General features: G+C 38.9%; 2 protein-coding genes and 2 long non-coding RNA genes across 10 annotated transcripts; 2 read left to right on the forward strand and 2 right to left on the reverse strand.

Annotated features, from left to right (window-relative positions):
* Positions 1-1,062: 1,062 nt before the first annotated feature.
* Positions 1,063-4,764, reverse strand: LOC101168643 (autophagy-related protein 16). Its single transcript, XM_004077079.5, has 7 exons — positions 4,540-4,764; positions 4,407-4,470; positions 4,255-4,327; positions 3,982-4,055; positions 2,375-2,626; positions 2,169-2,290; positions 1,063-1,959 (listed from the first exon to the last, which is right to left on the reverse strand). The coding sequence occupies exons 1-7, from the start codon at positions 4,625-4,627 to the stop codon at positions 1,886-1,888; spliced, it is 747 nt and encodes a 248-aa protein (XP_004077127.1). The 5' UTR covers positions 4,628-4,764; the 3' UTR covers positions 1,063-1,885.
* A 276-nt stretch (positions 4,765-5,040) lies between these two features.
* Positions 5,041-9,865, forward strand: LOC111948812 (uncharacterized). The gene is made up of 2 exons (XR_013647989.1): positions 5,041-5,228; positions 7,005-9,865. It is a non-coding gene; the product is annotated as an uncharacterized LOC111948812 (long non-coding RNA).
* Positions 9,802-10,958, reverse strand: LOC111948814 (uncharacterized). The gene is made up of 2 exons (XR_013647988.1): positions 10,819-10,958; positions 9,802-10,715 (listed from the first exon to the last, which is right to left on the reverse strand). It is a non-coding gene; the product is annotated as an uncharacterized LOC111948814 (long non-coding RNA).
* A 2,707-nt stretch (positions 10,959-13,665) lies between these two features.
* edrf1 (erythroid differentiation regulatory factor 1) lies at positions 13,666-24,892 on the forward strand. Of its 7 annotated transcripts, none has more exons than XM_078932467.1 (26): positions 13,666-13,736; positions 13,945-14,189; positions 14,416-14,612; positions 14,829-14,895; positions 14,979-15,104; positions 15,194-15,318; positions 15,434-15,578; positions 15,752-15,853; positions 16,450-16,571; positions 16,701-16,812; positions 17,883-18,030; positions 18,132-18,243; positions 18,417-18,528; positions 18,611-18,895; positions 19,735-19,806; positions 19,928-20,063; positions 20,147-20,341; positions 20,430-20,681; positions 20,829-21,047; positions 21,152-21,378; positions 21,464-21,622; positions 23,119-23,268; positions 23,591-23,744; positions 23,835-23,950; positions 24,027-24,193; positions 24,274-24,892. In XM_078932467.1, exons 2-26 carry the CDS (start codon positions 14,091-14,093, stop codon positions 24,437-24,439), a joined length of 3,765 nt encoding a protein of 1,254 aa, XP_078788593.1. In that variant the 5' UTR covers positions 13,666-13,736; positions 13,945-14,090; the 3' UTR covers positions 24,440-24,892. The 7 variants fall into 7 exon arrangements, with proteins under 7 accessions (XP_078788593.1, XP_078788594.1, XP_078788595.1 ...); XM_078932468.1 differs by having other exon boundaries at positions 20,150-20,341; XM_078932469.1 differs by having other exon boundaries at positions 20,150-20,341; positions 20,430-20,630.
* Positions 24,893-24,965: the final 73 nt, after the last annotated feature.

Raw genomic sequence — 24,965 nt, forward strand, 5'->3', positions numbered from 1 at the left:
GAGCAAATCTTGAAGAAAATACTTCCTATTACTTAAGTAAGCCTCTTTATACTCTAATGAAAGCTCCCCTTATTGGAGGATTTCAGGGCTTCATTGCTGCTGAAAACCTTGGTGGACCTTGGCATCACTTGAGTCTCCAAAACATCTGAGTCAATCTGCTTAAACCACTCGACTGCTGCCCCTGCCTGCTCCAAAGCTGCCTGTTCAGAACTGAGCTTGTGATAGTGGATGGCTATGCATTTTCTAATAACATTCACTGCTTCAATCACTCCAAAACACTGTCTGAATGACAGCTTTATGCCTGCAGATGTCAGCCTCTGCGAGGCACAAGAGAACTGAGGGCGGCTTTGTCTGAGCTGATCTGGGCACTTCCTGCGTCCCAAACCCTGAAGCACACCAAAACAGCACACACTCCATTTCTTATAAAGATATAAGCTGATAATGGATATGTGTATTTCACAACATCCTGTATGTCATTTTTACTTGCTTATGAAAAGGCTGAAGTTTAATTTTTGGATTTGTTGTCATGGTGAGAAAATAAATAACCTGGGATTCTGTGAAACCATACTTGAAAAACCCCCTTGAAATAAACAGCAAACTAAAGCCTTGAAAGATAATTGGGCATCATGCAAAATCTTTCAAGCAAAGATGTGGAAACCCCACTACATCAAGCATTGTGTTATGAATATACACCTGCCACATGTTCTGTTTCAAAGAACACTCCAAGTTTAAAAACCTGGGTACTGATGTGTTCAACTGATTTAGCATAATCCCAGTGCTTTTTCAAGGACATATCTCAAGTCTCTCTGAAAATGGGTGTGCAAGGTACAAGAGGGTTAAAAAAAAAGAAAAATTGCAGTTTTAGATTTGTATTGATGTGTATATGTAATTCTTACCCACTGTCCAAGAAAAGTGTTGTTTTAAATGTACCTTTAAAAGACATCTCAAGGTCATGGTTATTTCATCAGACAGAAATGTGCTGTTCAGTACAGTAAATAGTTCATTCAGGCCACAGGTTATGAAATCGCATTTTGGCCTCAGTAATGTACAAATGGAAGAATATGCCTGGACTATATTTTTTTATTAAAACATAAAAAATGATAAATGTTATAACTGCAAGTGAAGAACTCCTGAACCTGCTGTTGTATAGAACTGCTTTTGCTTTGACAATTGTGCCAGAAAATAATGTTTTCATTATTGCTCATCTATTGTCAGTGATATTGAAATAAATAAAAAAATAAGTTTACTTGAAAAAAATGTATATACTTAATGCATTTAAGACAAAGAAAATGAATGCAATACAAGCCTGTCTCTAGATGAAAGAAAAAAAAAACTTCATTACAACCAAAATTTTATATATAGTGCTGTTCTGACTAAATATACACATTTTTCACCTTTTTAAAATAAGCATTACATTGATTTCTAAATATCCCATTGCCAAAAAATGATGTTTTGTCTCAAAAACAGCTTTATTTCTAAAATAAGCAAAGACTTACTCTTTTACCATCATTCTGTCAACATCTATTAAATTATGTAAATATAAAGTTTTACATTTCTATGGATACTTATCTTTAGTCAGAACCAGACTATATTTAAACTTCTGGTTGTAATCACATTTTTTTTCCCCCATATAGAGACAGATTTGTATTGCATTTATTTGACCTAAAACTAGATCAAAATGTCATATTTGTTATTTTATGGCTTTTATAGAACTTTTACATGAAAATAAAATAGGAGAAATTTATCATTTTAGTGACAACTTCAAAACAACAAAAACGTTTATCTAAAATTTAAATTGTTATTTACAATTCTATTTTTTTATTTCAACTACAAATGCAAAAAAATGGAAGAAACGGTGGGTTTTCTCCAAATTCCAGGAGAGAGGTTAGACTTTTCCTGCAGCTGAGGTGAAGCTGGAATCCATAGATCCTTTGTGTATATCCAGTGGATCAACAGTTACTGCAAACGAGACAAAAAAATAAAACGTTACATATGGCAATGAGCAAGTTTCTGTTCTGATTGATTTATAGTTTATTTTTTTTTAAATTGTCAATTAGGTAAACAAATTTTAAGATTTTTAGTAACAAACCTTCATTACGAAAGTAACATTTTGGAAGTAGTATTTGTCACTATAAATAGTACGGTATTATTAGAAAAATAATTCTTACTTTGAATTACTGATGATGGCATTTCCCTTTCAACTTTTAAAGACCTTCTAGCTACTAATACGCGCTCCTTTCCCCTCTCCTTCTGGAGTTGCTTCCTCAGGTGTTTGGCCACTTTTTGCCACCTGGTGAAAGCCAGTAACCCACTTCTTTACATTTTTCAATGTCATACAATCTTATATCAATCATGAATATTTCTCATATCTTACCTCTCATGTGTATCATTGTATTTATTCAGTCTGTCTGCTTCCTCCCTCCTCCCCTGAATCCATCGCTCCATCAGTCGCTCTCTGTCTTCCTGAGCCTGGGCCAGCGCTTCCCTCAGTCTTTTCTGCTCCGCCCGTAGGACTTTTATGTCTTTAGACTGACTCTCTACAGTAAACTCCAATTCAGAGAGAGTTGCCCTCAACTTGTGGCTCTCTTTAGTCAGGGTGAGTGCTTCTCTGCGGTATTGAGTCACACTGGAAGAGTTCATTGTTAGTTAGGATTTATCAATTTCCAACAGGTGTTGTCACTTAACACTCTTAGTTAGGCTTAAAAGTCCCACTCCGACCATCTTTCGGTGGTTGGAGACTTCTAGGGAACAGATTCTGCAGAGCAGGAATATTTGCAATGTTGGCAACCTTACATAACCGGTCCAACAAAAATGGCAAGCAATATCAGAGCTATCCAGCTGTCCAGTTTTGAAACAGATACCGTTGGATCGATCAAAAAGGGAGCTTGTGGCTAGAAGCTTCTGTGTCATACCTGCTTTTTTTCTAGTGATGGGAATAGAAGCCCCATGAAGCCTCATTGGGGTTCATGTAATTGTGCCAGAAAAATGAACCACCCAGTCAGGGTTTTGAAACCACATAGAACTGCGGCATCTGGTGGCGGACTGGACGTATATCTACATATGTTTCAACTAAGCTCCTTGTAACACTTCAATGTTGTTAACGATGATTAGAAAAAAACAACGTAAAACAACACCACATGTGTCGTTGTCTGTGGGAGGTGCTTGACACAGCAAAATACACATCACATGAATAAACGCAAAGCAAAAAATAAATAAATTATAAAACACCGGTCTTGAACTCAGGACCTCTGGATGCAAACCCCACTAACTATTCATCTAAGCTATCTCTACTGATACTAGTTAGGCTTTCCATTATAGATTCATTAAAGTATTTTTTTATACACACTGTTCATAGTGTATTGTTCTATTTTGAGAAATCGAGTTGAAACGATCCTGAGCCACAGTACGTTTTTTACAAGGAGCCATGGTAAAGTGCAATGAACTGACGCTGATTCCAATCTTGGGGAAACAATAGAACTGGTCGGGAAACGTTCGGGGTTCATTTCGTACAGACAATAGCGCGCCCAACTGTTCAAAACACAAGTAACAACTGAACTGTGGTTCGACCAAACGATGCATTTTGCGGGTCATACGTCATCAACCACATCATCTGCGTTAGTTGACACACGCCCCAAAACATTGTGCCGAACCACTCTGTTTCATGAAGGTGAAACGCGCACTGAAGCGTCGTGTCAAACGGGCCATCCCTATTTTTTTCCCAATGGGATTTTTTCATCTGCTCATGACACGCAACAATTTAAACAAAGAGATGCATAGAAATCCAATTGTAAGCTTAGTTCTTAGGTCTTTTAAACTAGAGCTTTCTCTGTTGATTTACCACTGCAAGTCACTTTAAATCCAAGAAAAAGAAAAATAACAATGGTATAGGTAATTAAATTTTGCAGATTAAGAAATAACCAAGAACTTTAACATTGTTTTGTTTGTCTGTGAGTGATGATCAGTATTATAAAATGAAATTACCGAGACTGCCAGTGCTGAAGTTCAGCATCTTTCAGATACAAGATGGAGGTCAGATCTGAGACTGTTTGAGACAACTGCGAAGACAAAAGAATTGATTGATTAAAAAGGAGGTTATCGCCAGTTTAAAGGTTGCTTTAGGATTGCAACAAAGTAAACATGTGCCCAGAGACCGTTCTGAGCATGCCCATAATATCACAAGTATGTGCTGCTTTGCAGAAATATCTGAAACATGTCAAGTCTATTTATTATTAGGGTGAACATGGAGAAACTCGCCTTGTTTGTCAGGTGTTCACTTTCCCTCAGCTGGAGAACAAGGCTGTTATTGTTTTCCACCTCAACTCCACTTCTTGAAAACAAAAACCATAAAAAGATAAATAAAATAATGTTGAAAGACACAGAGATTAATAATCAACAGCATTTCTGACCTTTTACTGTAAACATCATCCAAAATCTGCGTGCGCAATTCAAAATGTTCCTCCAGACGAGACACTGGAAGACAAACAAATTCAATCAATGCGATGCAAAAACACGGATAATACACAAATGAACTGAACTTACAGCTTGAGAAAACGCCAACAAATGGAAGTTTTTCCTTGAGGTCCCTCTGCTGAAGTTGAGCAAGCACGTGATTGGCCCAGCTGGCCATGTTGATGCGCACACTGGCAGCTATTATTCAGAGCAGTGCATTTACAGTGCAGTGAGGAAGACCAAACAATTGCAAACTCTGAACCAGTCGCTGAAATGTCGCAGCTCCTCCCACGGGGCCAAAAGCTGGAATGTCAGGTGGTCTGTGACGTGCGGTCACGGACCACCTTAGGGCCTATTGTTTTGACCCCCCCCCCCCCCCCATTTTCTTGTAGAAAATAAAAAAAATACGGATTCCAAAACAAAATCCCCATATGGAATACTTTATTTAGTACGGAAGCTCTGAGCTGCCACTGCGAAAAATATTTTTTGGAACAGCTTCTCGTAATAACGAGAAAGTATCTCGTTATAACGTGATACGTTTCTCGTAATAACGAGAAACTTATCTCGTTATTACGAGAAACCTATCACGTTATAACGACATACTTTCTCGTAATAACGACATAGTTGTTTACAGTAAAACGTCATCTTCTCGCGGGACATTTCATTCTCGTCTTGATGACCTGTGGGAAAAGATGGAGAATCAGCGGGAGCCTCTTTATTCCTTTTTAAGGGATAAAAATGTGTCAGAGGACAGAATTTCCACCATGAGGAATGACAAAGTAAGTTATACTTATGAAAAACATAGTTTACGTGAGTTTCATATCGATTTAATTTATTTTTTTGTTACTGAATGAGCCTGCCGTGTACTGCGTAGACGTGAGACCAAGACCTCGTTAACTTAAGTATTGTAGTAGCTGCAAGGAAGCTCCTTAGGCGGGCGGTTGTCAAACAGCTCTTTATTAATGTTTCTGTATCTCAGAACGGTTACAGCACGAACCAACAGGCACAGCGAGCTTCTTCTAACTCCAGCGACAACGTTCACCGAACGCACACGCACACACACCCACAGGTAGACCCCGCCCCCTCTCTCCCACCAGTCATCAGCCCACCGCTGATTGACACACACTGTGGTCTAGCATCTTGCAGAAAGAGGGGGGCGCCGGCCACCTGCAGCTCTGTCCAAACTCTGGGTCGTCACAGTATGTAATGTTTTAGAGTTGCAGGGTATAACTCTCTTCAGTATGAACGTGCTGTGTTAACGTCTTTTATTAACATAACTGGTAGCAATCGCTTTTAACAGAAGGCTTCGTGCTTCGTTCATATCCCATAATGCATTATTCTTATTGTCAATACATCTTTACCGTAACGGAGATGCATTCGAGTGCAGTAGGATAAACGTGTATCAAAATATTACAAAGTACACCTCGATTAATGCTGTTATCCTAAGCTAATCATAGCGTATACTTTTATCCTGCAGAAATGACGAGTTGAGCATGATTATTTACAATTTATTAGTGTCAACATCAAGCAGTTAATGTAGAACTTTATGTTGATAGCATTCATGAGCAAGTGAGTGAAAACTATTTTATTATTGGCTTCATCATGACATAAGAAGCCATGCCAACTAGTTATGTTTGATATTATGTGTAAAAACCACAACTGGAGCAAAAGCGCGTCCTGGTGGTGTGATGTAAAGCCCTGCGCGGGACTATTTTCTTCATCCCGCTCCCGCCCGCGTCCGCTGAATTTCTGACCAATCCCGCCCGCTCCCGCAACGTATGCGTTACACTCCCGCCCACACCCGCAATATTTATGTCCACTCCCGCCCGCACCCGCAAAACTCATAGAATTTAGTCCCGCACAGTAATAGAGATGCATGGATTTTGTATCGTCTCCCGTCCCGCAGGAAAAAAAAACACGTATTTGTATTGATATTATTAAAGAGATTCATGTCCCTCCTCCAGCCTCATCTTTTCATGCATTCCTCTTTTGTGTAATTTGCAACTTAAATATTAAATATATTTTCACAAATCCCGTTCAGTTAAAAGTGTGCGTGTGTGCGCGCGCAGACAGACGGCCTGAAGCGCGCTCTTAGTAAGAGCCGGGCCGGGGCGCACCCCCAACAACAGGTTAGATGACAGAGGCCATTGGGCGTCTCTACCTGGTGCCTTCAAGGAGCTTCAGTACATTAGACTCTAACAGCTGCTCAGCCTAACGTAGTCCGCTAATATATATTCATGAGATATTCATGGCAGCACTGATCCCGCGGGTTTTTTTTCTGCCGCCCGCTCCCGCCCGCAGCACAATTCAAACCGCCCAATCCCGCGAGATTTGGGTTGGGTCCCGCGGGACCCGGCGGGACCCAATCCCAATGCAGCCCTCTAGTGTGATGCACGTAGTGTAGCTCCAGATAGTCACAAACTGTCTTGATGCTTCTTGATGAATATGTTGCGTATACAATCCTACTGTTTTTTAAGGTACAGTAAACCACTGTTTAGTCCAGTTTAAAACAATTACTTTTACCATGAATAACTAATAATAAATTTTTTCTGTAGATTGACATATCAGTTATTGGAAGCATGGATGATGACAGCTTGGCCACCTACGTTCCAATCTACGGTGACAGGATTGCCACACGAAGGTTTTGCTCTGAATATAAAAAGAAAGGTGAGAGAGATGCACAACGCCAGTCATTGCTTCAAAAACTAAAAAGAAAGATGGGATTTGACACACAACCAGAAGGCCCTGACCATGGAGAACATGATACAACTCAAACACATCCAAGGGCATATTTGAAGAACAACAAGCTGGCTGTGAGAAAGACCAGAAAGGTTGAGTTAGGATGGATACACGAAGGAAAGCAGCTACGCAAGAAAAATGGAGGTGGAACAAGGAGAATAGATTTGCCAAAGGAAGCAAAAAAGGCTGACATTTTAAGCATTGCAAAGGAACTATTTTTTCCAAATGGAAGATCTAAAAAGGGACAACTGGAGGATTTTACTTTTGATATTTTAGATTACCAAGAGGATGCAGTATTAGATGAAAACACCACAGTAGGAGAACTTTATTCCCTGCTAAAAATGGGAACGTTAAGATTTTATCTTTGCACAAGAGAACGGAAGGAATCAAGAATCCCAGAAATCAGTATTCCAGATGACCGCATGGACCACGATGAGCCAGAGGATGAAAACAGCTCCTCATATTCATCTAACTTCTCAGAGGTCCTGATAGGTCCTCACACTGGTGAACCTCTGGCATGGCAACTGGAAGACACTCTGCCCATTTCATCAAGTGATGAAGGGGAATCTGTGAGTCTTAATCTTACTTCAGCCACCCTGAACTTAAGTTCTGTGAACCAGTTTGTCTCAAACAACTCTGCACCAACGATAGCTACCTCCACTGAAGAGCCTGAACCTGCTCTTATGCTCCCACCATCTGCTGTGTCTATTTTGTCAAGTTATGAAGGAGACTCGGCAGTTCTTCTTATTCCTTCTTCTGCCCTTGAGCTGGCAAGTCAAAGCAATATCACAACCAGTGATGTGCCATCTACATCCAGTGTTACTGAGCAGCCTGCATCTACCTCTGTGTCCCACATACCTAGTATGACTTCATCAGATAATGAAGCACACAGTAATACTGAGCTGTCCGGATATGACACGATTAATGTTAACATTAAACTTCATAGGACAATGCTTATGGATGAACTGATAACACAGTTCAAAGATCCCAGCTTGCTCACCTGTCCTTTAAAATTTAGTTTTATCGATGAAATAGGAGCAGATGCAGATGGAGTTTCTAGAGATGTCTATTCTGCTTTCTGGACAGAGTTTTTAGACAGTGCTGCTGAAGGGCAAGACATGAGAGTTCCATTACTTTCCCCAAAGTGGCAGGAGGAAGAATGGAAATCTGTTGGACGGATCCTTGTAAAGGGGTTCCTAGACCATGGCTATTTCCCAAGCCGCCTTGCACCAGCTTTCACAGTGGCGCTGGTTTTTGGTGAGCACTTGGTGTCACCTGACTTGCTATTTGAGTCACTCCTCTTTTACATCAGTCCAGAAGAGAGAGATCTTGTGAACAAGGCTTTGCTGGAGGATCTTCTTGGTGAAGAGCATGAGGAACTGCTTGATTTATTAGATCGTGTGGGTGCTAAATTTATCCCAACAAGAGAAAACTTGAAAGCTGTGCTTTTAAATGTTGCACATAAGCTGATCATTCAACAGCCAAAATATGCTCTTGATAAAATGTCAGAAGTTGCAAGAACAACATTTGCACATGTCTTCAAGAGCCAACTAAAAATTCAAGAAATGTATGAAAACATGAAACCTACAGCAAGAAAGGTTCTGAAATTATTAGATGCTAATCCTACTACACAAGCTGAGAGCCAGAGTCTGAGGTACTTACAGCAGTACATCAGAGGACTTGATCAGGCAGGTCTCAGAAGGTTTCTGCGATTTACAACTGGCTCAGATGTGCTTTGTGTTACTAAAATCGAAGTTCTCTTCACACCCTTAGATGGAGTAGCACGGCGGCTAGTAGCACATACATGTGGTCCAGTTCTGGAGCTACCTTGGACATACTTGTCCTTCCCAGAGCTGCGTGTGGAGCTCGACAATATACTGAGCAGCAACAGCTGCTATGTTATGAACATTGCGTAATATTAAAAATAAGGTGCCTGTTGAAATCTTTTTTTTTAATGTTGAAATGTTTCACAGAAATAACAGAAATGTGCACAAATAAATCTAAAGTGTTTTGGTAACATTTTGGTTATTACTATGTAACATATTCCAAAAGAAGTTTTTTTTATTTGAAGTAAGAATAGAGACAATATCAGGAGAATTTACAAATGCGATGTACCACTGTAAAATTCATATTCAACAGTTTTTGTTATTGATGCCAATGGAAAAGAATCACTTATTGAGAAGGAAGACTGGTTAAAAGAATACTGTGAAAGACGAGCATTTGAGGTAACATTAACACTGTTCATAAAAAGATTTCCAAGTTAAGCAGGTTAAGCTTGAAGAATGCATCTACATATCTTTTTTTCTTTTTACAGGGCAGTATTATATGTTATATTCCTTTCTGGTTTGATGTGCATTAAGCACAATGATGTCCTGGTTCACAACAAAAGTATTTATTTTTGTACTCGTTTTTAATGTATGTGAAGTTTCTCATGTTCACTTTAGAGATTTGGTTTTTCAGATTTAAAACATATCTGCTCTACAGTTTTGCACTTTGATGGAGAGAACCTCCTCCCAATAGGACATTTTAGAGCACTTGTTAAATGAACATTTTGTTTACCATGTCAAAGCACATGTAGCAACATTTCTGAATGTTATGAGGAAAAGAACAAAATTGTTGGTTTGATCACCCAAATTGTTTATTTTGTGATGATTAAAACATTACACATTCAACATAATGAGTCCTTGATTTTTCAACTTTTTATCATAGCTGCATTTCCAGATTAGTTGTCAGTTTAAAACTGACCTCAGTCACCAGGTACAGAGAACTTTAAGGATAGTTGTTGTGTTAGACATAATGAAAAGTATATTTTATGTATTTACTGAGGTGGGGTGTGGTTTATAAATTGGACCAAATTTGAATAGGTTGTGTACTGTATTATAGATTTAACATTTTTAATGACATTTTCTAAATTGTTCTCCAACATGTACACTTAAATGTATATTATGTACAATTTACATATCTAAATATCTTACACATTTATGAGAAAACTGAGTAAACCTAGATCCATATCTTACTAACATTCCACTACTCTTATGTCATAGCATTTTTTCAGTCATACACAACAGCAAAAAGTTTCAAGTTCTGTAAACAAAATATATGAAGGTGCATGAAAGGACAATATGACACCAATTATGAGTACGCAGAAGTTGATTGTAAAGAAAGCAGGAAACTGTTGATTTGAACCAGTGTTACACGTCTGACAGGTTTGAACGTATGGAAGCTCTTAAAAATAGATACAGTTCAATTGCTTCATTTGGTGTGGTCGGTGCATGAAGACAGTTTTCTGCCATCAGGAGGCAGGATAGTGAGAAGACGGTTTCATCACATGTGTCTGGTCCCCTCTGAAGACAATGTGCTTTGCAAGTTGCCACTGCTTGCTCGGAAACTTGCTTCAAATAATCTTGTCCACCAAAAAGCTGCGGGAGGGTATACATCATGCATGGTCGGCCACTTGGAGCAATCGCATTTCTGCTCTGACGAATGATGTGAGTGTTCCATAAATGAACAACATTTTGAAGCTCTTCCTGAAAGGGAAGCAAAAAAAAACATGTTTATACATTACATATTCCTTATTTAAAAGCATATCCTTATCATATATTATTTTCTCTCTCAAATACATGTACACACCTCAATGATCTTCAAACAGGTGAAAAGAATCAGCTGCTTGTCCAAGAAGTCCCCAGTGAAATCATCTGAATCCTTCAGTTTTTGAAAAACGTTAATCCAGTACTGTGCATGGTGTTTCCTTAAGAAAGCCCACCAGCTCTCTATTCGCTGATTGTGGGTGCTGGATCCTAAAATGAAGCAATTTCTGGCAAAGCTGTCATCATTATCAAGGCGTAAAATTCTTTGAATGTCTTCCATTGTACCGTTCTCTGTCCCCATGTCTGTACGGACTCTGGCTGCAGTACCACCTCTTTTCTCAACTTCTGAAATGAAATATCCAGCAATAATTTTAGGATTACTGTTTGTAGAGTATGCATGAAGCCAGATAACCATTCTGGAAAACCCATCCACAGCCCCATTCAGACAAATTCCATATGGTTTCAGTTTATCATAAGAGTCCACATGCCAAATAAAGTTTGGTCCAGGATTACAATACAGTCGACGACGGAGACGATTACGTTGTCTCAACTCAACACCTCTGGGATCCAGAATTTTGATTAACTGTCTCACTGTGTTCTGGGTGACAACAAATCCCTCCTGTATACATCTAAGATGTTGCAGTTTGTATCCATTAAATTGACCATAAGTCTGCAGTTGTCCAATAAGAAATAATGCAATGTCAAGAACGTCACTTTGGTTTTTTCTTCTGTGAAGTCTCAGTGTTGACAAGATTCTTCGAAGAGTCCGAAGGCTGATTATTATTCTATCAACAGCGCTGAGTGAAAGCAGTATTTCTCTATGGTTTAACCCCATTGAAAAGTACACTTTAATTAGAGAATGCAAATGTCCTCTATCTGCATCCATGAAGGAAGTCAGTCAGTAGGTTTTCTTAATCCTCTCAAAATCTTCAGGTAGTGTTTCTTCGTCCAGCCTCAGAGATGTCGATCTGTAAAAACAACAAAATTATTGGTGCTATGTTTTTTTCTTTTTTAAATAACAGTTTAAATAAGTGATTTTACTGAACTTTTCTACACGTTAAGCTTCACACAAAGTTTGCCTTTGTTTTTGAAAGAAATGTCAGAAGTTCAAGTCTTCAAAATTTAAAGTTGCTTGAAAATAGGCACTGTGAATTTTAAGAGTTTAAATATTAATTCAAATAAGTATGCATTCCAAAACGTAAAATAGAACCTTGTTTTCTCTGCATCTTTTGACGGATTATTGATACAGCCATCATCCTGTTCCTCTCCAGCGCGTCAAAAAAGCGCACGTATACGTGCATCACACCACCAGGACGCGCTTTTGCTCCAGTTGTGGTTTTTACACATAATATCAAACATAACTAGTTGGCATGGCTTCTTATGTCATGATGAAGCCAATAATAAAATAGTTTTCACTCACTTGCTCATGAATGCTATCAACATAAAGTTCTACATTAACTGCTTGATGTTGACACCTAATAAATTGTAAATAATCATGCTCAACTCGTCATTTCTGCAGGATAAAAGTATACGCTATGATTAGCTTAGGATAACAGCATTAATCGAGGTGTACTTTGTAATATTTTGATACACGTTTATCCTACTGCACTCGAATGCATCTCCGTTACGGTAAAGATGTATTGACAATAAGAATAATGCATTATGGGATATGAACGAAGCACGAAGCCTTCTGTTAAAAGCGATTGCTACCAGTTATGTTAATAAAAGACGTTAACACAGCACGTTCATACTGAAGAGAGTTATACCCTGCAACTCTAAAACATTACATACTGTGACGACCCAGAGTTTGGACAGAGCTGCAGGTGGCCGGCGCCCCCCTCTTTCTGCAAGATGCTAGACCACAGTGTGTGTCAATCAGCGGTGGGCTGATGACTGGTGGGAGAGAGGGGGCGGGGTCTACCTGTGGGTGTGTGTGCGTGTGCGTTCGGTGAACGTTGTCGCTGGAGTTAGAAGAAGCTCGCTGTGCCTGTTGGTTCGTGCTGTAACCGTTCTGAGATACAGAAACATTAATAAAGAGCTGTTTGACAACCGCCCGCCTAAGGAGCTTCCTTGCAGCTACTACAATACTTAAGTTAACGAGGTCTTAGTTGGTCTCACGTCTACGCAGTACACGGCAGGCTCATTCAGTAACAAAAAAATAAATTAAATCGATATGAAACTCACGTAAACTATGTTTTTCATAAGTATAACTTACTTTGTCATTCCTCATGGTGGAAATTCTGTCCTCTGACACATTTCTATCCCTTAAAAAGGAATAAAGAGGCTCCCGCTGATTCTCCATCTTTTCCCACAGGTCATCAAGACGAGAATGAAATGTCCCGCGAGAAGATGACGTTTTACTGTAAACAACTATGTCGTTATTACGAGAAAGTATGTCGTTATAACGAGATACTTTCTCGTTATTACGAGAAGCTGTTCCAAAAAATATTTTTCGCAGTGGCAGCTCAGAGCTTCCGTAATTTTGGAATAAAGTATTCCAAAATACATTACAAAATCATATATTTAGGCATTTGTAAGTTTTTTAAATGTTTTATACGAATACAAAATTTATTTTAAAATGTTTGTAATTTATCATAACAGTGTAAATGCCAAAATAATAATAATAATAATAATAATAATAATAATAATAATAAAAATAATAATGATGACCACGCAACAATTACATGGGGTATAATCATTAAAAGATAATCGACCAACATAGACTGCAAATACTTCCGGTTCAAGATTTTTGTATTTTAGATTTTTAACAGAATTTATTTTTAAATGCATCATTTTACGTTCTAAAATATTTTTGTGAACTTACTTAAAAAAAATTCAAAACATGTTCCACTTCAAAACGTAAAAATACAATCAATGTTGCATTTGGCATTCCTCCAACCGGAAGTCGTTGTTTGTTGACTGCTAAGAAGCGAGTTGGATACAGAAGAGAGGCAAAACAGTGTAAGTTGGGGTTCTGTTGAGCGAAAATAGTGGGAGAAGTTTGAAAGTATAAATTATTATTAATGTGGAGGATATAAAACTAACCATGTGTTTTAGTTGATGTGATTTGAGCTGAATCGTTTTTCTACCTTTGCTAGTAGTGCGGTTTATTTTAGCCTCGCAAGCTCTGGAACTATCTAGAAAGAACCCTGACTTTCTGTTACTACAGATTCGTGCGACAGGTCAGGAGGCAGATCATCGAGTCGGAAGAACGATACGTCATTATCTTAACACCAATTACATATAATAATGTAGCTGTTCGACGAATTATTTCGCTAATTTAAGCGGGAATAATAAAGTGTTGTAGAAAAAAAAATGAGCTCAACAGCTGGCGATGACAGAAATCCTGGGATCCTCCTGGATAATGATAAAGACATTGGAAGTCCTGCCTGCTCAGAGGATTGCAGCAAACGGGTAAGCAACATAAAAGAATGAGCTATATAATTGTTTATATTAATATGTTGTGTTTTTATGTCTTGTTTATACACTAACAAGCAATCCTTGTTTCTATTAGGCTTATTTATGCAGTTATTAGACCTTATTACATAGTCATAGGAAAAATAAACTAAGATTTGTACTTCAAATGTCTGCCTCTCCTGTTTAATTAGAACATGAATGTTTTTGTCTCCTGCTTCACCAGGATCCCACTATGTATTTGGGAAATGGAGAAGTGAAGAGTAGTGCTGTGGTCAAGTACTCTGCTGCCCCCCCCAGCACTTATGCCCTCCCTGAGGAGAAGACGGACCTGAAGCTGCCACCTGCCAACTGGCTGAGGGAAAACCCCCAGCTTGGCAGCGCTGTTTTAGGGTCAAGCAGCAAAAGCAAGCCCTTTTCCAGGTTCCTCATCTATTTCTTAAAGATCCAGTCCCTGAATGATGACATATGACCTTAAGATTTTTGGATTTAGAGTACATTGGGAGGTCCAAATTACATTTTAAAACGTTTTATGTATTTGTTTGAACCTGAAAATCTATTTCTTTTTTTTTCTTTTTAATAACAATTAACCAATTTAAACACATATTGATGTATCACATTTCTTTGTTTTCATTTTAGTTTTGGAATTGCCTATGACTTCATTGATTGTATTGGGAATGGTGTTGATGTGGTATCAGACTCTGAGGTTTGTGGAGAGTTTTCCTTTTTTTTACCTCTCTGACATTTGAAGACATGGCAGACTTTAATGATGGGCTCTATCATCCTCAGAACATCAAGAAACTCTTGAAGATTCCTTACAGCAAGTCCCACGTTAGCATGGCTGTTCACCGGGTTGGAAGGACGTTGCTTGTAGACGAGCTGGACATTCAGGAGCTTTTTAGAAGATCCTCTCAGGTAGATTTGAGGGTGGATCCCTTTTCTACATTCTTCCATTTATATTTTATTTTTGACAGTAATGTGTTTTTTTTTAATGCAATGTTTAGACAGGAGACTGGACATGGCTTAAAGATTTTTACCAGCGTCTAAATGATCAGAAATGGCAGCGGAAGAAAAAGAGTAAAGAGCACTGGTATCAGAAAGCCATCCTGTCAAAGTTTCTCTACTACAGGTAAGTTTTTGTTTAGGATAGTGTTAGATATAATTTGGTGCAATGTTCTACTTAAGGGCGTGTTTCTTGTTACATAATCTGTCCAAAAATCACATGTTTTTCTTTGTTTCTGCAGCATAAATGGTGATGGGGCTGCAGAGCCTGTGTTAGACAACATGAATGAGGGGGATGATGACAAAAATGCTGAAGAGTGCAGCTCCTCGTGGCCTGCAACCTTTACCAGCCCATCAGATGCTCAAGAATCAGAAATTCCTGAACAGGTAGCTTTACTAGTGAGCTCAATAAGTATGGTCGGGTCAAAAAGCTGTTTTCAGACAGTGAGAATTTTTGTGGCGGGCAAGAATTTTTTTTTTTTTTTTTTTTAGTTTGTTTTCAGTTCAATTACATAATGCCCAAAAATATAATGAACACACTGATGCCTTTTGATACTCAGGAAGGTGTTTCTGCGGACAGTAAATTTGCTCTGGGCCAGGTGACATCAGTATTAAAAGAGCAAAACCTCCCTGCTCTCTTCAATGAAGGCGAGAACAGCCAGGTAACAAAGTTCTATTCAAATGTCTGGAATTTCACCACAAACAAGAGCTGGATATTGTTTTTATTTTCAAAGATTATTCAATGTGTTTATAATTTCGAAATAAAAAGGAAAGTTTAAGAAATATTTAACCGTTATTTGCATTCATTTAGCTTTGATCGACTCAGGATATTAAATGACTACTCCGGCCACAAGGTGGCAGTATTCCTTATCATTATGACTAGGTGCATATAAAATACTATGAAGAGTATAATAATAGAACAACACAGCGTCACCTAAGAGTGAAGAGATATAAGAAGCACCACTGAGGGTTGCAAAGGATATGAGGTGAAAACACATTTGTGAGGTTTTTTGTTTATTTAAGCTTTGAATTTTATAAAGATCAGCACTATCTGATATACTTATGTTTAAACACTTTTCATACTGGATTTGATGTATTGTTCGCGTATTTTTATCAAATGAATTGATTGGAAAAAAGTACAAGACTGTGTTTTATGGAAAAATGGGGGGAAGATTGTTGAAAAATTAAACAAAGATTGTGATATTGATTACTGTTAAATTCTTTCTGTACAAGTTTTGACGACTTGCATTCTTTGCAGGGTTTAAGGAATGACTTTGTGCGAAACATCATGTGGACCTTTGAGGACATCCACATGCTGGTTGGATCCAACATGCCCATATTTGGAGGTGGTCGATACCCCGCTGTCAGTCTGAAGCTAAGGTTTCAATCATCATCCAGTTAAAAAAAGTCTATAATTTTAAGGCAGATTGATTATATACTTATTCTAATTTTATCTGTTTATAACTTCTTTTTTTTTCTTTTAACTAACCATTAGCGTCTGTTTTTCAGGGACAGCAATAAACCAATCAACATTTTGACAGGTATTGACTACTGGCTGGACAACCTGATGTGCAATGTCCCAGAACTGGTTATGTGTTTTCATGTCAACGGCATTGTTCAGGTAAATTTCTAATATTGTATTATATTAATTAATTATATTATTCACTCAAAACTACCAAATCACCAACAATTGCAAATATTGTTATATTTCCAATTCACACAGATGTCTTATGTCTTTGCAGAGACATCATTTTGAATATTCTGAGATTATATTTGTTGAAATTGTAACCAGGAGAAAACATGTCGATTTTTAATCTTTCTATTTGAAAGGACAGAATTTTGTAGTATCAGTGCCACCTACTAGTGCCTTATGGCTGCAAAAATATTAAAATACAGCTCATAAAACTGGTCTTATCAATTGTCCCACACCTGGAAGTGTGAAACATGCCCTCCAAATTTGACCCATCCCCTGGGGATGGCAGTCACAGCCTCACTTGGGAACTATCTAACTTATTTAATGCTGAATGTCAATCGGGGAGACATTTGGTCACGTCTATAATAAATGGTCACTCTATCACAAGGCAGCTAAGCTGGTTTAGTAATAAATTAAAAGCTGATCAAGCAAAGAAATCTGCTTCTAGATCATTTATCTTGTATGTCTCAGATAGTCCAGTAATATTATGCTTTAAAGTGAATTGTATAGGGTTCCCTCATTCATCACAGGAGTTACGTTCTAAAAATAACTCGAGATAGGTGCAATCCGTTGGGTAGGATGTATGTTTAAGGCTGTAAATCTCCTTACTACACACTTTCCTCACTTTTCTCAGACAGGAACACTTTCACACTTATCTCTCTTTTTAAACTCTCAAAGTTCAAAGCTTTATAGGAAAATACGTAGAATGAAAATAATTTTTTGCTTGCGATATGTAGATTTGGGAAACTGAACGTATTCTAAACAGGCGACAGGCCACAAAAGACGTTGACTGACATGGTCTACAGCCAATTAGGGCGAAGAACACAGTGCACTGTTTTAAAAAAAAGCATACAAACAGTTGAACTGCGGCATAGCGAGGCAAGACGTCACGTTTTTTTTCTTTTACAAATCTTTACTGTTGACCTGTTATGGGGATTTTGTTTTGTAATTTGAAATCATACTTTATGATTTTTTAAATTCTTGTTATTTTCTCCCAGAAATACGAAATGATTAAAACAGAGGACATTCCGCATCTGGAAAATTCCACTTTTTCCACAAGAGTTGTGAAAGACATCGCCCAGAATATTCTCTCCTTCCTGAAGTCCAACTGCACCAAAGAGGGGCACACTTACTGGCTTTTCAAAGGTTGGAAACAAAAAAAAAAACATTTTCACGTGATTGGTGCTTGTTGTTCTGTGTTGTTTTTACTACCTGATGATGTCTTTGTTTCTCTGCTCAACCAACAGCGAGTGGAAGTGACATCGTGAAGCTTTATGATCTGACCACTCTGTGTGAGGAAGCCGAGGAGGAGAAGTACCAGAATCCCTTCACTCTTCCTGTAGCCGTGCTGCTCTACAAGTGAGTGTTTTCTTCTCCTGACAGGACCGTCTGAGTTTCCAAAAAAAAAAAAAAACTCAATGGAGTTGATAAATAAACCTTTGGGTTGGACCTAATGAATGTTTTAGAATATTTTTCCTCAGCGTTCTGTGTTTTGTCTGAGATGATGTTACATTTTTGGTCGTGTGGCGCAGGGTGGCCAGCAACCTGATGCTGAAGACGAGGCAAAACAGAAAGCACTATGGCCCAGTCAGAACTCTGCTTCTAAACTGCATCAAACTTCTTGATCAGGAGAGACATCCTCAGGTAACTGAAAGTACACCTTTACACTTTAAGTTTAAAATGAAAAAAACAACAACTTTAAAGCTTTTTTTTTTTTGGTGCCCAGATCATCGCGTCAGCTTACTACATGCTGTCAGAGCTGTTCCAGCTCAACGAGCCTTCTGAAGACGATGGAGGGGAGTCTTTGAGGGCTGGTGGCTCGGAGGACAGTTACAGCGATGAAGACAGGGTGGAGGAGGAGGAGGAAGAGGATCTCACAGAGGACAGTGATGAGAACAGCTCCTTCAGTAACGGCTCCAAGCTTCAGGATGATAGCAAAGCGGTGGCCGTGATCCGCTCTGTTGGGGAACTGTCAGTCCCTGAGAAATACAAATCCACTCACCAGATCAGAGTGAGTGACCGCTTTAATCTCGCCTTCTTCCACTGTTGCGCTCAGGAGCCATTTTCAACAGAAAATGCACTCATTTATTAAAGATAGATTATTTTTTTTATCTTCTGAATTCCTCGGAACAGCAAATAAAAGAGAGGATGGGACTAAAATGTTCAGTTCCCACCATTGACTGTATATGAGGACTGGACCCAGTAAGTGTGATGTCACCCATAGGCCGCATCTTACAAATGCCACAATGTTGGAACCAGCCGACGTCAGTAAATGGGGATTTGTCTGAGTCGATCTGAGTCATCATTTCTATGGCAACCACTCTCACCAATCAGGAGTGAGCTTGTTGGAAGTCCACAAATCTACCATTTGAAAGCTGACTCAAGAGAACCTGTCAATTGAACATTTTTAAATGTTCAACGTGAGACTGCATACTTTTATGATATCATAAAAAAATTTGGATTAGCAAGAACATGTTAATAAAAAAGTTAGTAGAGCAAGAATGGTTATTCTGACAAATAGAATGATTAAGCAATAGCTATTTATTCCTCTATAGAAGACTATAGGATTTTTGGCTTCTTGGAACCAGCAGGTTCTTCCTGTTTGGACCATGAGGGTAGAGGGGTCACTAAGTCCAGTTCTCATATACAGTCAATGGTTGCCACTTTATTGATTTTTTTCTTTTCTTTTAAATGTTGTATGCTCTTATTTTGAAATTGCCATAGCTTTGACCCCACTAGGAAAAGCCTGAGTCAGCATGACAAAAGCATTAGTTTTCTGAAAGTTTGGAGTAAAAACGGGGCATTTTTATAGCAAATGTTGCTGATAATTATGTTCCTTTTTTTATGTAGCCAAGCGGTTCTTTCCCCGTCTCTCAAGACAAGGAGGAGCGGTGCAGACACATCCTGAGCTACGTGCTGCTGGCAAGTTCTTCAAACACGTGTCTCGTCAAATAAGTCTCTTCTTCAGGATGACAGGAGACGCTTTTTGAAAGAGCTCTGCAGGGATGGAAATTCAAATAAATGTCTGTGCTGGGACTCACAGGGGTTGAAGGCGGTGGACGGCAGCATCAAAAAAGAAAGCGATCTCCCTGCTGCAGATCCAAACACACCCATTCCCCTCAAATACGAGGACGGAGCCTCTGCTGCAGAGAAAGGGATTTCCCTTCTGCTTGAACGAGGTCAGTCTACTTTCAGTGCTTCATGCCATGCCTCACTAAATCAAAGCGGACACTCTTGGTTTTGATGCATGTTTTTGCTGAAGCAGCGGGGCCTGTGCAGGCAGACCAGAAGCACCCGACGCGCTCAGGGATGATCCCCGGCTCCTGGCAGTACCACATGAAGATGCAGCTGTTCCTCAAAGCTTCCAAGGCCTACTATGTCCTGTCCGACGCGGCCACTAACCTGCTGAAGTACGGCAGAGCCCTGCGCTACATCAAGCTATCCATGCAGTGCTATGGTGAGGCCATCCTGTTTAGCATCATTATGTTAATTATTTAAAGTTTTATAAACTAAAAAACGGATTCTGTCTTTGATTTTTGGCCCAGATGCTTACTGCTCAGTGAATGGAACCCTAAGCCCACAGGTTCTGCAGTTCCACAGTCAGTGCCTGTCTCTGTGCGGCGACATCCAGCTGATGCTGGCCCAGAACGCCAACAACCGAGCGGCTTACCTGGAGGAGTACAGCTATCAGACTAAAGACGATCAGGAAATCCTGCACAGCCTGCACAGAGAGAGCAGCTGCCAGGGTCAGTCACTACACAGTGATGTGTTGACATGGAGGCCCTTTTCCACTGCTGGTGTGCTTTATCTTTTTTTTCAGTTACGGTTAAAGCAAACCTCTTAAAAGCTTTGCTACAAAAGTACTGTGAGATATGATCCTTGAAAGTTTTTTTTTTTTTTTAAATTCCTTTTGGATTCAAATTTGTATCTTTTCCATCCTCTAGCCTTTAACATGGTGACTGACCTGGCCATGGACCCGGAGTACCAGCTGTTTGTGAGCAGCAAATGCTACGAGGCAGCGCACGAGCTGCTCATCTCTGAGGCCCTGAGAGATGATAACTCTGATCAGCTGCCCCAGCTCCTCAAAAGGCTGGGAAACATCCGCAACGAGATGGGAGTCTTCTACATGAATCAAGCTGCAGCCTTGCAAACGGACAAAGAGGGTACTTTTTTTGTTTCTTTTAATTCATAATACCTTTTTACTAGACGGAAAACCGCATAACAATCACAAAGATCTGGAATATAATCATTATTTCCCCTCTCTTAGTGAAAAAGCCGGTGTCAACAACTGAGCAGGAGTTGTGGAAGAAGAGTTTTTCCTTCTTCGAGAAAGGAATCGGTGACTTTGAGGCCATCAGGGACAAAACCAACACGGCGCTGTTGCTGTGCAACACGGGCCGCTTGATGAGAATCTGTGCTCAGGCTCACTGCACCACTTTGGCCGACGAGAGCAGAGGAGAGTTCTCTCCAGAAGAGGCGCTTTACTACAACAAGGTGCCATGTTCATCTCCTTTTCACCTAATATCCAACACATTTTTCCACTCGGACAGTTTGTTTAAATATGCTTTTGGTATTTCAGGCTATTGACTATTACCTGAGTGCCATGAGGTCACTGGGAAGCAGGGAGACTCACCCTGCAGTCTGGGACAGTGTGAACTGGGAGCTTTCCACCACATATTTCACTCTGGCTACACTTCTGCAAGACTTTGCCCCGTTATCCAGAAAGGCCCAGGAGCAGGTGGGTTACACCACTTCTCTGACTTATGTAGTTCTAATAAAAAACAACATTTACACGCAGAAATCATACAACTACCACTATAAACTAAGATAGATGGTATAAAATGAGCTTTTAAGAAGCAAAAGCTTTTTCAAACCCACTTGAGATTATTTAAATATTGAATCTTATTTTGACCATTTAGTAATACAAATAATTGGAACAATTGTTATTAATTTTTGTAAGTGTATTTTAAGTGTTAGAGCTATAGCAGCTAGTTAACATTCTATTCTATTCTACTTTCATTCACCAATTTTGTATTCCTTGTTTTGGTCTAACTTGAAATGAATTCTTTAATAATATTTCCTAACATTACATTTTATTAGTCCTAAAGACACTGCCTCTGATTAGAAGGAAACAATATTTATTGAGGATATTTTTTTTAAATTAAGTAAGGATATTTTTATTAACCTAAACACTGCAGGTAGCACATTTTCCTCTGAAATCACCAAATCATGAAGGAAAATTAAATTGACTGTCTTTTTAATATAAATTCGAGAATTTACACAAAAAAATAAACAATGATAAAGAGGTCAAATGAATATACTGACAATATGGGCATGTTTGTGTGTAAATGGGTGAATGCTGATGGGTGAAGTAGGGTCTCAGAATGTTCAAAAGACAAACAAGTACCGGTAATTAAAAAATAATTGGAAATTATTAATCTGGATTAAGGATAAATTAAATTAGTAGGATCACGCGGTCTGAAAGTCTCCAAAGTGGCTCAAAGCTCTCCTTGAAATGGCCTTTTATACCAAACAGACGATTGTACCTGCAAAAGTTGACAGTTTTCTAGGATGTAATAATGATAAATGTACATGATTATTACTGAAGAACACAAGTAAAATGTGGAAACACTGATTACCTAAAGATAGTTAGAAACCTAAACAGAAAACCTCCAAAAGAAAAGAACTTAAATATTAATTTATAATAATTCACTCTGAAAACATGAAACCACTTTGGAGAAATAGAAAAAAGCTTTCTTAGTGATTTTTCTGAGCGATCAATGTTGTTTCTTTGTGGTGTTTAAAAAAACAATCAAACCAATTATGAATTATTTCTATGAAGTACTGTGTAATGCTTGAATGAAATTACACAAAGTTTCATTGTGTAAAATGTCAATACTGCATATCAAATAGTCCAAATGAAGCTAAAAGTCAGTGAAAATTAAACGACTTACCACTTAATGATAGCTTTCCTAATTGTAACATAAAATTATGAAGTTAATTCTGAAACTGACTTAAAACATTAAAACATTTAGCATGTAGAGTGTGTCTTTAAATGAAACATTGCTGAAGGGATTGAAGCTTGCATTCTCCACTTTAAATCAGTTATTCCATTTTCTTCCTCATTTGTACAACAGAAATGATAAACCATTTCTTTTTACATACCTTCCAGTACTGATTTAAAGTAGAATTAAGATTCTAATAACACGTCTCTCCTTTTCTTTTATCCTCAAGATTGAGCGGGAAGTGACAGAGGCCATGATAAAGTCCCTGAAATACTGTGACCTGCAGACTGAATCTGCCCGCCAGCCGCTCTACCAGTACAGAGCTGCAACCATCCATCACCGCCTGGCCTCTATGTACCACAGCTGCTTTCGCAACCAGGTGGGACACCCCCTTTTCTGGGTTCTAGATTAGTACTTTACGATTGTGATACCTAATAGTTAAAACTAAAAACATAGTTTGGAGATTGTTTTTTTTTGTGAGGTAAAAACGTCACGCAAGAACTTTTTCTGGACTAGTGACTACAAACTACCGGTAGTCATGTATTATCTGTTATTATCTGTTATGTGTCCATAATGATTTAGTCTCTTTTCCTTGTTCTCTGAGCTTTTGGGTTTCAGTAAATACAACATTTTTTAAAGGAAAGACGCTTTCTGTCTATTAGTGAATGTGTTCTGATTTCCAGCCCGTCATTGTGTTGCAGGTGGGAGACGAACACTTAAGGAAACAACACCGCAGCCTGGCGGAGCTTCACTACAGCAAAGCCGTCTCTTTGTTCCTCAGCCTGAAAGAAGCTCCCTGTGAGCTGCTCCGCACTTTACTGGAGAGGGTGGCTTTTGCTGAGTTTACCATGGCAGGTGAGCAAGTCGCGATAAAAAGGCAATCATGTGAAAATACGATTTTTTTTCCCTCTATGAGATCTTCCTGCAATATAATGTTTCTAAAAGGTCAGAGCAGCAGCTTGACTAAGCTGAAGAGCTTGACTGGAGCGATGGAGATCATGACCGAAGCTCACCACGCTTTCAGGCTGATCCAGAAGGAGCTGCTGGAAAAGCAGGAGGAAGTAGGTGTCAAAGAAATCCTTTTTTCTAGGTTATGGCCTCTATACTTCATTTTTTTCCCTTTTATTTGTCTTTTAGTCAAGTCAACCAGCTGCTTCTGAATCCGCCCTCTGTTCTGATATGGCCGCCACGCCGGGACTAGACCTTCCAGAAGTGACCAAGTTAATTGGCGTGTTTGAACCAAGTTTCTGTTTCCTGCTGCTGCAGATCATCAAACTGATGGCGACAGGAAAGCGGAAGCCAAGGTGAGCTGCAGCTGGACGCCTCAGAAGCTTTTGTGTCATTAAATGCAACGTTTGACCAGAACTCTGAAATCTGATTACAGCGGCAAGGATGAGGAGACGTTAAAAACCTACAAGAGTGTTTACTCAAAGCTGCTGCGCACAGACAAGAGCGCACCCCTCCTGGACCGCATCCAGCTCTACATTCAACTCCTGCAGCAGCTGACCCCACAAACAGGAAGTGACAGCACAGAGAGACGCGATCAATAAAAAAGCAAATGCTCGGCGTGCAAAACATTCAGCAACAGTAACTAATGGGGACAAACTCAGGTGACGACGTTTTTAAAGCTAATTTCACCTCCCTACGCCTTTGAACCAGGTCAAATGTTAGACAACAGGGTTTGAAAAGATCTTTATTTTTCTGCAGAGTTCAAATTGAAAAAAGTTTGTTTTTGACATCTGTTTTTCTCAAAAACTATGGGTTGAAAAGTTGATCATTTAAAAGTTAAGTATCTAATGGTTGCAGAAATGAAGGAAACTGTTTTTTGTTGTGCAATAATTAAGCAACACTCAATGCAAACGTGTGTGTTTATGATACTGTATGTGAAAATGTTGGTTTGCTGTGAATTTTTCATTGTTCATTTTATATGGAATATCATTTCTTTGTTCTTTTTTTTTTTGTTCTCTACTTAAAACTTGAACAATAAAGAGAAATCTAACAAACCTTTATGAAGTAATAAAAAAAAAAACTATAGATAACCTGAAATCTATCCTAGTTTGATGGATAATGATCCAA

Source organism: Oryzias latipes, chromosome 15, assembly GCF_053564925.1.
Source record: "Oryzias latipes strain Hd-rR chromosome 15, Olatipes_Hd-rR_3.1".
NCBI lineage: Eukaryota > Metazoa > Chordata > Actinopteri > Beloniformes > Adrianichthyidae > Oryzias > Oryzias latipes.